This window comes from Tuber melanosporum (genome assembly GCF_000151645.1).
Source record: "Tuber melanosporum whole genome shotgun sequence assembly, scaffold_189, strain Mel28".
Classification (NCBI taxonomy): Eukaryota; Fungi; Ascomycota; class Pezizomycetes; order Pezizales; family Tuberaceae; genus Tuber; species Tuber melanosporum.
In genome coordinates this window covers 99,956-115,629 of record NW_003298851.1, presented here as the reverse complement: position 1 = coordinate 115,629, position 15,674 = coordinate 99,956, and the positions used below count along the sequence as shown (strand labels likewise).

General features: G+C 45.2%; 2 protein-coding genes; one reads left to right on the top strand and one right to left on the bottom strand.

Moving 5' to 3' along the window:
* Positions 1-651: 651 nt before the first annotated feature.
* Positions 652-1,605, bottom strand: GSTUM_00003746001 (uncharacterized protein; the record flags this gene model as incomplete). XM_002837365.2 has 1 exon in its annotated part: positions 652-1,605. One exon carries the CDS (start codon positions 1,603-1,605, stop codon positions 1,267-1,269), a length of 339 nt encoding a protein of 112 aa, XP_002837411.1. The 3' UTR covers positions 652-1,266.
* A 155-nt stretch (positions 1,606-1,760) lies between these two features.
* On the top strand, positions 1,761-3,154 carry GSTUM_00003745001 (uncharacterized protein). XM_002837364.2 has 4 exons: positions 1,761-1,854; positions 2,055-2,224; positions 2,544-2,626; positions 2,735-3,154. The coding sequence occupies exons 1-4, from the start codon at positions 1,847-1,849 to the stop codon at positions 3,074-3,076; spliced, it is 603 nt and encodes a 200-aa protein (XP_002837410.1). The 5' UTR covers positions 1,761-1,846; the 3' UTR covers positions 3,077-3,154.
* The last annotated feature ends 12,520 nt before the right edge of the window (positions 3,155-15,674 follow it).

The window sequence follows — 15,674 nt, the reverse complement described above, 5'->3', positions numbered from 1 at the left end:
TAGTTCACTGGTTATTGTTCTTTTTTATTATTTCCATTATTACTATCCTTATTATCATTATTATCATTATTATTATCATTATTATTATTATTATTGCCACCACCGCCCATTATTATAATGATATGTTTACTTCTATACATCCAGTACGAGCACGCACAGTACCGGTACTGTATGATACTTTACTGTACTAGTACTGTACACACTGCAATAGAATGCCAACTATTCGTTGCTCTGCTTGCCCGCTTCTGCGCTCCTCACAACCAACCTGCCAAAGAAGTGAAGGAATCCCGGAATCTCAATATCCCTCGGCTATCGACGAAACATCATCTAACACCCGAACCCACCCCCTCCCCGCCATACTCGTACATTTCATGGACAGCGGAATCGAAAAACGTAGGAGATGGGACTATCATTTGCACCACGGTACGGGAGGGTGAAAGGAAATCGAGAGAGAAAAAAAAAAGGGACAAAAAAAGAGACAACCAGCAGAAATCGGTTGCCGGTAGTTGATTCAATGCACTTGTTGCGCATTACCCGAAAGCAGGGTGCCCGAGACGACGATGTTCTGTACTCGAGTACCAGTAGTAGTGCCGGGGTTGTCTAAGGTTTCTGCAATGCGATGCCAACTCTACAGCGCCGTAACCACAACCAGAATCCGGGGCGAATCCAATGCAAGAATGGATACTTTCACCCAGGTCACCGATAGATTGATCGCACTGCACTTGGAAATTCCATGTCGCCGGAAGAACACAGTACTCGCACAGTACAGTACGGTAGGTTGATGGACTATCGTCTTATTATCTTTACCTTCCCGCCAAGCTGGGTAAGAGAGCTGAAGATGAGGCTGAAGCCTCTAGTTCTCTTCCGATAGTCCTGATAGGTAAGCTAGGGGCCATCCAGACTGCGGTAACGGTATCCCGCGTTACTCTCTCTGGCTTCCTTCATACCTGCTGCCACAGCAGTCATGCTGTAGCCAGCTTTGTGTCTAGCAACTCGCACACAACACTCTTGTATCACCGCTTCCACGGGCAGCCGCTGTCACACATCGAATAGCACCATTCTAACCACGGAAACTCCAGCCTCCTGCACTTCACAAGCCTCGGGAGGCTCGAATACAATCCACCGCCCATTCATTCCCTTACATCTTCTCCAGGATAACCCCAGTTCCACCCCAAATCCTGCAAGCAGGAAAAAAAAAACGGGACTTACTCCATTTGACAACCCTTCCCACTCACTCTTCCCACTGAAAGGGTTCGCATCTTTTCCCTATCCTTCCTTGCATTCTTTTGCTTTTCCTCCCTTCCCCTCTTCCATACAGTAAGCGTACGGTACGGTACTTGTGAATCCCGTACGTGTCAGGAAGACTTTCCCCTTCACCGCTAAACTGTGAGTGCTCGAATACCGGTACAGGTATCGTGCGGCAATGGAGTTACCGTAGGCGGAATGTAACGGACGGCAACTTGGGGTTTCGGTAGTTTGATACACGTGATCTGTAAAGGAAGAAACTGCGATGTAGCTGCAGAGATGGGAGGGTGAAGAAGAAGAAGAAAAAAAAAATCTGCTATCATACTGTACGGAGGAGGGTAGTAGACCCCAGAACCTCATAGGGCTCACTTGTACCTTAACCTCGATATAGAAACAATTACATTGTTGGGAGAAGATTCACCATCAAGGGTCCAAAATCACGTCATTCCACTGGAGCTTTCACTGGGGAGAAAGATAAAATTGTTTTCTGTTCCCCCCGCTTTCTCGGTAAACAAGTAACGAGCGAACGAGTGAAAAGGAACACAAAGAAAGAAAGACGAACCCCTTCTCCAGGACTCCTCAATCACATCAATCTCAACCAATGTCAACGTAAGTATCACTTATTTCTCCCCTTTCTCCTACCCACTCTCCCCTGTTTCTTGTTGCTCCCTTGCTGTTTTATTTTGTTCCATTGATTTTTTGTTTTATCCCCCGCGGAAATTCCAGGAAATACAGGATTGGGGTTACCGGCGGCGGACGGTATCTTTTGATAGCAGGAGGTGGTAACCTTTTTTGGGTGGAATTGATAGGAACATAACCTGGCATCCGGGGCTCACCCGCACTGAGCGCGAATCCCTTCGGCGTCAGAAAGGATTCACAATCTGGCTTACGGGCCTAAGCGCATCCGGAAAGAGCACGATAGCAACTGCTCTGGAACAACACTTGCTCCACAACAACATTTCTGCGTACAGGCTCGATGGTCAGTAGCCCCCTACTTTTTGTTTCGCTTCCCCTTTTTCTGTTTTCTCCCCAACCCCATGTCCTTACCGTATCTCATATTTCTCAAATATCTCTCTTCCCTTTCCACCCACTCACCATTTGTTGGTGTGATCCTGTGTGATGAGTGGTGGTGATGAATATTTTTGCTTTTTCCTTTCAACCCTCCTCCCCCATCACAGACATATTAGAAGAAGAAAAGAAAAAAAGGCATCAAGGCAGAAAATAAATAGTAAACACTTGTCGGGGTGGCCCGTGAAACATACACCATGGAATTGACTTGAAAAAAAATAAAAAAACAGGGGACAACGTTCGATTCGGTCTGAACAAAGATCTGGGGTTCTCAGAAAAGGACCGGAACGAGAATATTAGGAGAATAGCTGAGGTACCCCCCCTCTCCTCCCCCTACCCCTGTGAATGAATGGATGGATTGCCCCCACGACAGTTGGTTTAACATAAACTGATGAGACTTTTACGGCTCACTCCGCTCCAGGTGTCCAAGCTATTCGCAGACTCCTCTACAATAGCAATAACATCCTTTATCTCACCTTACATCGCGGACCGAACCGCAGCAAGGGAGTTACACGGTGAGATCCCCTTTGTCGAAGTACACGTCGACATACCAGTGTCCGTGGCCGAGCAGCGCGATCCCAAGGGCCTCTACAAGAAGGCCAGGGCCGGAGAGATCAAGGATTTCACGGGGATCTCTGCCCCGTACGAGGCACCCGAGAAGCCCGAGATCAGAGTGCAGACGGATAAGGTATCGGTTGAGGAGGCGGTCAAGGTTATTGTTGATTATCTGCAAGAGAAGGGGTTGGTGAAGCTGGGAGCGTAAATTAGAAATGCACGGTATGATACGAGTGCTGTATATCCCATGATTACTCGTAGAAGACAATACAATCCAATCCATCCAGGCTAGGGTAACGATGAAGCACGAGCAAGCAAGTGAGATGCTTCCGTACGGGCCTTTTTTTTTTTTTTCTAGTGTGGGGAGAAAAAAACCCACCCTTCCGAGAACACGGAGGTCGGGTGGGGGAACCTAGGGCGGCGCTATGAAGGCGTAAAAAAATAAAAATAAAATAAATGGGCCAAATTACGACCATAGCGAATCCATCCCACAAACATGGCCCACGGAAACATTGTGGGGGCACCCGAAGACCCAGACCAGACCAGATCCCATCCCTCGGCACAGAACCCAGTCAATTTCAACATAAGCACCCGTATCAATCCAAGGAATGTAAAAGGAGGCACGTGCACAGCGCAGCGGTGAGCGGGAACCAATTTATCTCATTAATTAAACAGAGAAGAGCGTCGCTTCGCTGCGGACCTTTGGGCTTCCGACACAATGAATGGGGTGAATGATATCCTGTGATTGGGGGGGTTGTGCTAGGTGTCGGTCGGTCGATGTCGGGCAGCTGGTGCGAGTGTGTTTTTTTCCTCATCCCACGCCCGTGAATGGACGGACGGATGAATGAAGGTCGGGAGAAGGCATACCATCATATGTTGGCTCCATCTCACCAAGTACGAGTACAGTTACCGGTATCCACGGGCACGAGGACCCCTACCGCCATCGTACTGTACAGTACTGTACCTTACCTACCGTTTGCCATCGTGCAGTGCCCCCAACTGTGGTACCGTATGATACAATGCGTATGATATGATAAATATATATATATATATATCATTCAAAAGAACAGCTCGTGATTGGCTGAGAAAGCGAATCATCATCACAGGATTTATCATCGTCGCCATATATCCAAAATACAAAATGCAAAAAATAAAAATAAAAATAAAAAAAAAGCCGAATTTCGAAAGGGGGTAAAAAATTTGTACTAGTACTTGTACAGTATGATAAGTAACACTTCAAGACGTCGAAAAACGAAACCACTTTCTAACAAAAAATCCGAATCCGAAATCGAAATCGAAAATCTGAATCCGGCCGGAGAAGGATATCACGATTTCACGATATACACCACAAACCACAACTACCGATATAGCATCATAAAAATGCCTGTACAGTACCACGCGTTTCTCGCCATCGGCTGCCCGGCCGGCTGGATAAAATATCGTACCGTGCACCGCTTCCTCGTACTCGAGCAGAGTACAGTACATATAATACATACATACATACATACATACATGCATATATAGGACCCGGTATCAAGGCTCTTGGGTAAATCGCCGACGGCGAAAGAGGGAAGAAAGAAAAGGTTTCAAAAGTACCGTAAAGTGAGGAGAAATAACTCCGCTAGCGGAGAAAGAAAGAAAGAAAAATAATACAGTAATGGGTTTTAAATTTTTTTACGAGTCCAGTAGAAACCTCCGTTCCGGAGCGCGCCGGTGCCGGATGGATAGAACTAGTTAGTTGTTTTCTGTCTCCGTTCGGTGCCGTGAATTATTATTTTTTTGCTCGTGATGGTCGTCGTGATCTGGTGATGCGGATGCGGAGAGTATGTATTTTGGATGTTTAAAGTCGCTCACGATGGGAAAATTGAATTGAATTGAACGGGACTGGAGTTCGCTGCGGTAGATCGCCCCCCCCCCTGTAATCTCCGGATTCTGTCTGAGTCGAGGGCGAGGTTTCTGGGAGGGATTGGCGGGGTAGACTATGGGTTGTTGGATCTTCGTTATTTGGGCTTTATTGGTAGTCCTCCCTGTTTGACTTTGTCGAGCTAAACCCACTGTACTGTACTGTACTCGAGTACAGTACAGGTACAGTACAGTACTCGGGTATGATACTGTGCTACGGGGCTGACGTGCTGATTTTCCCGCCTGATGATCGTACTTGTACTGTTTGGTCATTTGTGGGGTTGTGTGGAACTGTCAGGGTACCATATTGATTGACACAGTAGGGTAACAAATTTTTTTTTTTTTTTTTTACATTGTTGTGATACAGTAGTCAATCCCTGTTTGTCGGTGTCTATTCTTGCTGTTGTGTGTGAAGGAAGAAAGTTGCGCTAGAGGTCTTTGTGATCATGAGTGATCACTCGGAATTAATTAATTTTTGGTTTTTTTTTGGTTTGTGCTATGTATTATATGATACGGTAGACGGATCATGGTGAATCTCCTTCCCCTTCGTGCCCGAGGGGAGGGAGAGAGAGATAGGAAGCCCTACATTCCAAAACCTCGCGAGATGGACAACTCGTAACGAGCTGTATGGATTAAATTGAATTATTTTTTTCTGCCCTTTCCGAATCGCCTCACGTGTTTAGGGGACTTTTTTTTTTTTTCTACATGTCTCTCGGTCGGTCGGTTCGGTTCGATGGATGGGTGTCTCTTTTTTCTTTCTTTTTTTTCTTTCTCGCACAGAGGGAGGAGGAGGAGGAGGAGGAACGAATAGGCTTGAATTTTCCGACATGTTCTGGTCGGTGAGAAGGGCTTGGGATATTTGAGTTGTACTTGTATCGTGGTTTTATTGGTGGGGTATGGGGTATGGGGTATGGGGAACGGGGGAGGCTGGAGGCGGGGCGGGCGCGTAATTTGGGCGGAAGGCGAGGCGAGATGAGGCGAGGGGTCTTTCTTTTCTTCGATATCGGTCATCTTATCATACCTGTGATATGCTACGCTATGCTATGCTATGCTATGCCATGATATGTATGATAGATGACAAAAGTGATGTTTCTGACCGTGGGGGGAGGAGGGCTTACCAGCGTTGTATCGTAATGGGGCGAAGGCGGGGGTTTTTTTTTAATTAATTAATTACAAGTTAGGTTTTAGTTAGAGGTTTATGCAATGCTTGATACAATATGAGGCGGTTGTTTGTTGCTGTGTTTCTCTCTGCAAATCAGAATTTAATTATGAGACTTTTGGCTTTGTTTGCTATGATACAGTAGCTACAGTACCGGTATCATAGTCCAAGCCGTAAACAAACTTGCTATGTATGATAAAGTAGGTGTTGTCCAACTCGCCAACTTTGTCGCGGTTTGCGAGTGGTAGAAAAGAAAAGAAAGAAAAAAACAGTCAACTCGCACAACACAACAAAAACAGAACCAACAGAAACAACCCCATCACTTACGAGCGCCAATACATCACCACCGCCATCACCACCCACACAAAAAGTGTCTTTTTTTCTTTTCCTTTCCTTTCCTTTCCTTTCTTCCTCTTCTATGCATCGATGCATCGTTGATCAGAAAAATAAAACATCCAGCACTTTCTGACCGAACCGACGAGGATCTTCCGATCCCCCCCCCCCACCTTCTCGACCAGCCCATCTAAAATTTCATGGGCTACAGCCTAACTGGAAGGAACTGAAATGAAGGCGTTCACTCACCCAACCAATCCAACAGACTTCACAAAGCTCAAAACCTCCGGCGAAGGGTTGCGGGGTACAGTTGAACTGTAACCCTAGTCCTATCATACAACCGGTGACGTATTGCAGAGAGGGGGGAGGGGAGATTAAGGGCGGTTAGTTAGCTTCACGGCGGGAATTTTGTCTGCCTGCGGTAGGCAAGATATAGTCTTTTTTCTGCCTGCCTTTGCCTTTCGGTGATGAGGGGGGTCAGTCGGTCAACTCATGGGGATAACTTTTTTTTTTTTCGTCGTCACCGTTTTTACTGCTGCTCTTTGGCGAGACGTTTCTTCTTCAGAGCTTGGGGAAGTTTTACTTATGCATGATCACGCTTTACGGTCATGGTGGATTTGGAAGTGATTGAGGATTTGAATGTTTCTTTTTGGATGAGGGAGGGAAAAAAAAAGAAGGTTTTTTGGTCTTTCCTGTTGGTGGAGGAGTGAGAAATGAGGAGGAGGAGGAGGAGGAGGAGGAGAAGTGAGATTTGGGATTTGCGAGTGATGGGAGGTGAGTTTTATTTCGGTCACGAGTCAACTTGTTAGACTGGGGATAACGTGCAAAAGTGCTCGAATGGTAATGCGGAAGCTGATATGAGGTGGGTGTGTGCCCATAGTCTATGATATTGGGAGATCTATTGGAGGAGCAGATTCCGTAAGCGACTATTGTAATCTCCAACCAGGGCTTGTACAAGTACGAGTACCTCACCTCTGGAGGAGGAAAAGGCAACTCACTGTCAGATGTGATTGTCTTTTTTTAAAAACCGTACACACACACGATCGTGATTTACCGGTGTCAACCGGATCACCACAAAGCCCTATTCACAAAACTTTCTCCATACGAGTAAAACATTTCGGTCAATCACAAGAAAAGAAGAAAGAAAAAAAAGTTCCCCCTCCTTCTCGCAGTTGTGTGTCACATAGCTCATGACCAACCCACCAACAAGTCCTCGATGCCACAGTAACCAAACCCTACCATACTCGTACAAGTCCTAACTTTACCCTCAGCTGCGCTGCTGCCCATCCATCCATCCAACCATCCAAGCCATTAATTTTGATCTCCACGCCCTACCGGTTAAGTTAGAGGATCAACGGTTCTTTTTTTTTTTTTTTTTTTTTTTTTTTTTTTTTTCCTTCTTGCTTGGGGCGTTAATAAAGCAAATCATATCATGTGGTTGTGTACTGTACGTAGCGAGGGGTAAACTTATCAGATCATGGGAGGGGCGAGGAAGAAGTCCCGATATGATAAACTTGTCATCCCTTGCGCATTTATTTATTTATTTATTTCAGTTCTCTCCTCCTGCGTATTATACCTAACTTACCCATAACATATTATGAAACAAACAACTCTCACGCTGCACTAAATTGGTTGTTTGAATTATATATATATAATAATATTATATAACAGTTCCTGAACCTCACGTGATAACTTGGTGAGAATTGGAGTTTGATAATAATATGTAAACTATCTGCGCCTGGATCGGTCCGTCATACACTCCGTTACTGTGAAGAAAAGAAAGCAATTTTTTTGTTGGATTTCTGAATGATATGCTGGAAGGGTAGGTAAACCTTAGGTATTTCTGTGAGGAAGCGTTCCACACAGGGTTGGAAATGGAGATGTAGAGATTCTCATCTTTCTTTCTTTCAAACTCTCGAGTAAGTATCATATCATATCATCGATTCTTGTAGTTCTCACAATCGCCCTACTCAGCCGATTCGTACGTACAGTACAGTACAGTACCGGTACAGTACAGTACTTACAAGTGTTTATTTGTCAGCAAGCGCATTTCAAGTCCAGAGGTGATGTATTAATTAACTAGGAGAAGTGGGAATGCGTGGCGTGCGCTGTCTGTCCATCATGAGCGGGGCTTGTTATTCAGGGGATTTTTGGGTTACTGGTCGTTTAGTTGTATGTCTGGAGCTTAGATCTGGAGAAAGGTTTTATATAGCACTGCATGGTATGATATTCTTGAGCGGAATATATGTTGCACTGCCCAAACGGTGTGCCTACCTACAACTGGGGGGTGGAAATGTTAGATTGGTAAGTACAGTACAGAGTGCGGTATAATCCGAAATCCCTTGGAGGTAAATTTTTGCCTCCATGTCGGTGAGTGGATAGTGCTGATTAGGGGTGTATAATATTATGTGAGTCTATTAAACCTTGGTACTGTTGCTGTAACAGCCCTTCATGGCGCATCACTCGTAAATTGTGCCCGATAGAGTTCCATGGTTAACGTCGTACTTGCTTTGAGCCGGGACGGAAAGACAGACTCGCTCGTCGTCCGGTAAACCCAGCTTCTGGGCACGAGCGTGAATGGGGAATTGTGGACATGATCTCTTGTGACCGTCCCCTTGAATAATTTACTTCCCATGCCGGCCGGCTTCGCATTTCGTATTGACCGCAAGGTCTGCCGTATCTCACTCATCCCTAGTCAGTACCGCACTGTACAGTACTTTACACACCACCAGAGCTTCTTCAACGAAGCTCGTAGGTTAGTATTAACGCGCCGGGTTCGTCGTCGGTTCTTGCCACTGACCGCCAAACGGGTCAAACGTCCCTGGGTCTTTTTTTCGTTCAAAACTCTGTTTGCTCATCCCGTCATTTGGCTTTTTGCACGTCTGATACTTTTGTGCGTGCATAATATACAGGGTATAATACCTACCGTTTGTCTCGTGCAGGAACGGGTAGCAAAATGTGCTCCCTCATCTCTCTACTCGTAGACAAACGTGGGTATTGGATCATTGGACCTTGCGTGAATGTGCTGTGCCCGGCGCAGCGGGTTCGGGAGTGGTCCCCGAGGAGGGGGGGAGGGGGGGGGATTTGCACTTGCGGCCCGCACCTCCGGGCCTGGCGGGGACCAGCGTGGTTGGTTTTTACTGTCTGGTTTGTGGATCTTTGGATGGTTCTGCTCCCTTATTGAAGTAGCTGGGGGATATAGAATATGATGACTGCTGCCCGGGTTTTTCTGGTCTGTGGGGCACTTTGTCTATGGGTTAGATAATCAAGCAATGGTGTATTTACCATTAAAATTTAGATTAAATGGAACACGGGGTGGGGTGCTGTGATACCCCCCCCCAATCTACTTTTAACCACAGGTGGGCTAGTGACTGTGTAGCCGGGTTCTCTATCACTCATGACTAAAGCTACACTTATAGTGATTCAGCACTGGGAGCATCTTGCATGCACCTAACTGCCCGGCTGGTGTGCCTAGGTCGGCCAATGGGCATTAAATCAAGCCCGGGACCATTGAGCCATCATATATATACGGTAGACAATTAGAACCATGCACAGAGGGGTTACACCCAGCGCTCTAAATCGAACAATCCCTCACCAACTACTTGTTTTAGCGAGCGAGGTTATCGAAATATCCGGACGATTTCTTTGGCAAGACCATATGTACACCACCACAAAAACTTGCCATTCCAGACCGATGTGATGGAGCATATATCCTGAGGCATATGTTTCTCGAATCGAATCGAAACGAACTTTTGGAAACGACGGTAGTGATGATAACCGGCATGTGCGGAGTGGTACGATATCTGTTCCCGAGCGTAGGTGGGCTGCCTGACTGGTGTGGTAAGAAGATGGAACATCTAAAAGAAGTGTATTGGGCTCGCTGGCCGAGTTAAACATTGCCATTTAGGATATTCACAACCGACGGCCTTAAAACCTGTCCCCTGTCCCCGGTGCGATTCGCGCGATCAGAGGGATAAAGTTAACGCAGCTAACTTCCCTAGGCCTCCGCTCTCCAAGGTATATCGGTTGCAATTATGCCAGCGCTTCTTTGGTCTTTCGATTCCGAATAATACCGTTAAAACCCTTCCCATGCCGACTTCCGCCTGTGTCCGGCGGTGTCGTGACTATCACGGGAGACACAGAAGCCATCATTTCACGCGGAGATTTTAGGCTCTCACCGACCGGCTTTACCGGTGTCAGGTGTTTTAGAGTAATTTCACGTGGGCGTGGGGAACTTTGGCAGGTGGAGTGGTGCCACTGGAAGTACCGGTATTCGCGCTCGTGTGTATGATGCAGTACAGTACCTCCCGAAACACTGGCCAGGGCGGTCTGGTTTTATTGCAATACCGGTTCCGTTGGACTCTATGGCTTGTGTGGCGGTAGCAATTTACTTGTACGAGTATAGTAAATATTATGATACGGGAGTCAGGTGTAACGTCACATACCGGTGCAACACTCGAATAGTGAGTATCGTACGAGCTGGCCGAGGGACGGAAGCAACCGTGAAGCACTGCAGAGGTTTCCTACCGGTATCATTATTGTACTAGTCTTGTGGGAGGACTGGGTGTCAGTCTATTTTTGGGGGGTAGAAGAAAATACCCACATGTTGTGTTAGGAAATGTTAGGAAATACCACTAGTGAGAACTAAAGTCACTGGAGATATGAGACCACTGTGATGGTCGATACTATGTACATGCGTAAAGTTCTGTGTTTGTGGGATAGATGACATACATACCTAAGTACAAGACTGATCTGCCTGCGGGGACAGAACTTAGCAACTGAATCATCCTTTCTGTCTAGTCTTACACATTTTTCTTTTCCTTTCTTTATCTTGTTTAGTCACTCAAAACAAGGACTGCATTCTCATCCTTGCGAGTCTCATAGTAACCGAATACAGCTTGACAGGTTATGAGCCCGGTACAGTTACTACCTCATGCATCAATCATCCTGCCAGATCAAGGACCGCTCAAGCACGCCATAGTGAGCTCTTACTACCGTTCCAAGTATGCTAGTGAGATTCCTCTTCTCACTGATACAAACTATAATGTCTGGAGAAATGCGATCACTATTCACCTATAAGCAATCTGTACATATGGTCATATTCTTGGGACTACAACTCCTCTGTCATCAGGGTTATCGGAACCAGGATCAAGTCTGCTGACTTCTACTCTACCGGATCAGCAGTCACTAGAAGCATGTAATTCCTACTATCAACTCGAAGCAAAGGCAAAAGGAGTCATACTTGGCTCAACATCTCCAGCATTCAGACTATACTTAACTGGAATGACAACTGCAAAGGAGATGTGGAACACTCTAAAGGACTGTTTGGACAAGGCAGCCTCTATTAATGGCAGATTGGTACTCCGTCGACAGTTTCCATCTGCATTACCGGTACCTGGACAGCCCTTAGGAGAGTTTATCTTAAGACTTCACGATATCAGGCTGCAGCTTGCCGGCAGTGAGTAGCGTATCAATAATGCTAGCTTCAAAGACAAACTTCTTAGCTCTCTTCCAATCAGCTATAACAATTTGGTGGAAATAATTCATGAGAGAGAAGCTGAGCTGTCAGTTAAGGACGTAATTCAAAAGGTTCAACAATCGGAAATTGCAAAGGAAACAGAAGTGAAGTCAGCAAATACCTCTCAGGCTTCCGGAAGTGCCTTGATATCAAGCTCCCAGAACTACTTCTCTAATGGAAGATATTTCAGTCCTGGAAGATCACGCAACTCGAACTGCTACTCACCCTACCATAATGCAAGTCGCCAATTCAATGGAACCTGTTTTCATTGTAAGGAGAGAGGCTACTGCGCAAGTGTGTGTCTCTGTGATCTCTCAGGAAGCCGTATTAGTGCTGCCTCCTAGGTCAGCCATGTGAAGAACAATGGTCCTAAGCCGATAAGTACTTGCTTTGCCTGTGGCGAAGTTGGACACAGGAGTCGCGATTGTCGCTATACTTCTCTTAGTCAAAATCAGGCTGCTTGAGGCAGAAACACCCTTCTTGTATGACGTACCCCAGTTATCCATAGAACGGACCAAGATAACACCACAAGCCAAGTGAACCTAACAGTTCAAGATCTGCCAAGCATAGTTAGCCCTTCAGGAGAGATGTCATCCAATCAATCACTTCTTCATATGGGCCACCCAAATGGCTTCTGACTAGCCGACCTTGTACTAAACTCAAAAATGGTATACGACCACTCTACCTTTTTCTATACTCCAACAATCCCGAATGTCCTACATGAAAACTATAACAAAGAAGACCGGAGAAACAGAATAAACAATAATATACATGATTTTTATATTGACCAGTGGATCCTCGACTCGGGAGCATCAGACAGCATGTGTAATGAACGGTCAATATTTTTAACATTTTTTCCACTGCCAGAAACACATCAAATCCGCTTTGGAAATGAAGCTACTGTCAATGCCGAGTACACTGGTGAAGTTGCTGTTGGAGGATTGAATCTGGAGGCTTTATATGTACCTCAGCTTCGTGTATCTCTGCTCTTGGTCTCACAGCTAGACCAATTAGGATACACACTGCAGTTTCAAGAGAGGGTTTGCTATCTATTGAACATACAAGCCAGACAAACTCATGAGGCTACTAGTCCTATCTCCTGCAGAAGAGAATCTCCAAAGTCTATATTCGCACACCTAATTAATGGCCTCTATCAGGTAATTGGAACACTATGTATGGGGCCTCAACACAGTAAACCAATAAGCCATAGTGCCCTACACACTGGGAGTAGTACTAGCAAGATATACAAAAATGAGGATTGGAACCGCTAGCACTGTCGCTTTGGGTATCTTAGTAATATAACTCTCTCTCAGATCTTGGAAAACCCTTCTGTGAGCATCCAATCAGGCAGAAGGAATTATACAGATGCCACTTATCAAGACTACTGTACTACATGTATCCGAGCTAAACACAAAAGAATGTACTCAAAGACTACCGCTGATCATGCAGCATGACCCTTTGAGTTACTACACTCAGACAGTTGTGGTCCCCTACCACCTTCTAAGTCTGGAGCTCGCTACTTCATTCTCTTTATAGATGATTACACCTGCAAGACCTTCACTTACTTTCTCATTCAAAAAAACTCCGAATCATGTACCAGCACATTCAAGGAACTACTAAGCTATCTTCAGAGTCACTATCCGAACTTCCCTGTAGCTTGCTTTCGATCAGATAATGGCCATGGTGAGTATGCGAATACTAACTTCCAGAGCCTGCTTAGCAAATACAGTATTACCTTTGAACTATCAACTCCACACTCATCACACCAAAATGGAGTAGCGGAATGCATGATTCAAACACTCTCTATATGAACATGAGCTGTGATGCTTGATGCAGGCCTACCAATTGACTTTTAGGCTGAAGTAATAAATACTGTTGTATACTTGCAGCAGTGGATCCCTTCCTCTGCTCTTGACTATCGCAGTCCAGAAATCATACTGGAGTACTCTACTAAGACCTCTAACCAGTTGTCCACTACAGCATATATTGAAAGACTATAACACTTACGAAGGATTGACTGTGTAGTATACAGGTGAATCACAGATGAGGACATGATATCAAAAACTCATTTGAAGTTCGGTCCAAGGTCCTGGCTTAGCATGATGCTGGGTTATAGTAATTCTAGGACGATTTGGAAACTCTGGGACTTCGAGAGAAATGATGGCCATGGAAGGCCAGTCTACTCCTCTGATGTGAGGTTTATTGAGACTGAGAATGCATGGAAAATGCGCTATGGCAGCGCTACTGAAAAGACTACTGAGTGAGACATATTTAAAAGCAGCTTGGATCAGGTGCTTGACAAATCTGAAACTCAGATTCTGTGAGGTGAATGAGCAGATGATATAGACCCTAGTGGTATCCACCAAGGTAGTGATGCATCTACAGGTACTATGACTAGCAGCATGCACCTAATTGGTGATCTCTCCCTCGTGGGTCTTGAGACTTATAAGACAGAATCTGACAGCAACCACATAGAGTGTGAGGCATCTCCAGAGTAGTCATATTCAGATGAGGCTAGAGACATTTGTTTACCTAATGAGGTATCTTTGGAGGCTGTGGCACTGGACAGGGCTGGCAGCATGCACTTTGATGATAATATATTTCCAGAGAGCTTAAGTGATACAAGAGAACACTTGAGCATTGGTGACATCCATCACCTAAGTGATCTATCCCCAGTGGTGCATTCAGTGGTTAAGAATAATAAGGCTCTACCTGTAGGACCAGAGAAACCAGTGCTGCCTACACGGAGAGGTACTTGGACTCAGAAAAGACCAAGGAATACACGGGACTATGAGGTTCTAACTGGAGTTTGCCCTCGGCCTCTTAACAATAGAGACAGCCAACTGATTACGGAAAATACTCTTCTGGCTGTTTGTAGGATCTCGTTTGAAGGACAAATGCCCATTGATTCAGATGGCTTTGAAGATGTTTAGAATAGTCCTATCCGTGAGTTATGGATTTAGACAATATGAGAAGAGGTCTTTGCACTTGAATCAAATGAGATATGGGAGATAACAACAGGTATACCACATAACTGTGAGCCAATTGGCTCTAGATAGATCTTTCGAATAAAACCAAATCTGGATGGGTCTACCAGATACAAAGCAAGACTCATCATCAAGGGATATGAACAGAGATATGAAACTGACTACAATGAGACCTATGCTCCAGTAGGATGACTTGAAGCACTTCGAATTCTCCTCACACTTGCCAGCCAGCATGGCCTAACTCTCCATTATCTCGATGTTGTTACTGCCTTCCTTAACTCTAAGCTTGATTGTGATAACTTATAGATAACACTACCTGATAGAGTTGAGAAGGCTGAGCCAAGTCTGTATCCGCAACAAGTGGTACGACTTTGAAAGGCTCTTTATGGTCTGAAACAGGCTCCAAGGCTCTGGTACAGAGAGATAGACTCATTTCTAATATCCATAGGTTTCGTTAAATTGTTAGCGGAGCCAAATTTATATATTCTAGTCTGTTTCCTATTCCTTTTGCTCTATGTGGATGATATGCTACTTGCTTATTGAGATAAGATAGTGTTTGAGTCTATATTAGTGCAAATCAAGGATCATTATCAAATCACGGATCTAGGCATGGCACAACGATTTCTTGGCCAAGAAATTGTTTGACTCACCTCAGGTGAATATCGCCTTAGTCAGACTGAATACATTAAGGCTATTCTTCACCAGTTTGGCATGGCCAATGCCAATCCTGTATTATCTCCTCTTACTAAGGATCCTTCCCTGGATGCAGCAGCAACCCACCTGGACAATGCAGCAATCAAAAGGAATACATGAGTATAATCAGATCCTTAATGTATACAGTCCTAGGTATCCAGCCAGGTATCACCTTTGCTGTTACCAAACTTAGCTAGTATAACCATGACCCATG

Bases quoted from the DNA above. Each gene is read 5' to 3' on its own strand.
- GSTUM_00003745001 (XM_002837364.2), top strand. The intron at 2,225-2,543 runs GTCAGTAGCCCC...ATAAAAAAACAG, and splicing joins TTCTGCGTACAGGCTCGATG to GGGACAACGTTCGATTCGGT. The intron at 2,627-2,734 runs GTACCCCCCCTC...ACTCCGCTCCAG, and splicing joins ATATTAGGAGAATAGCTGAG to GTGTCCAAGCTATTCGCAGA.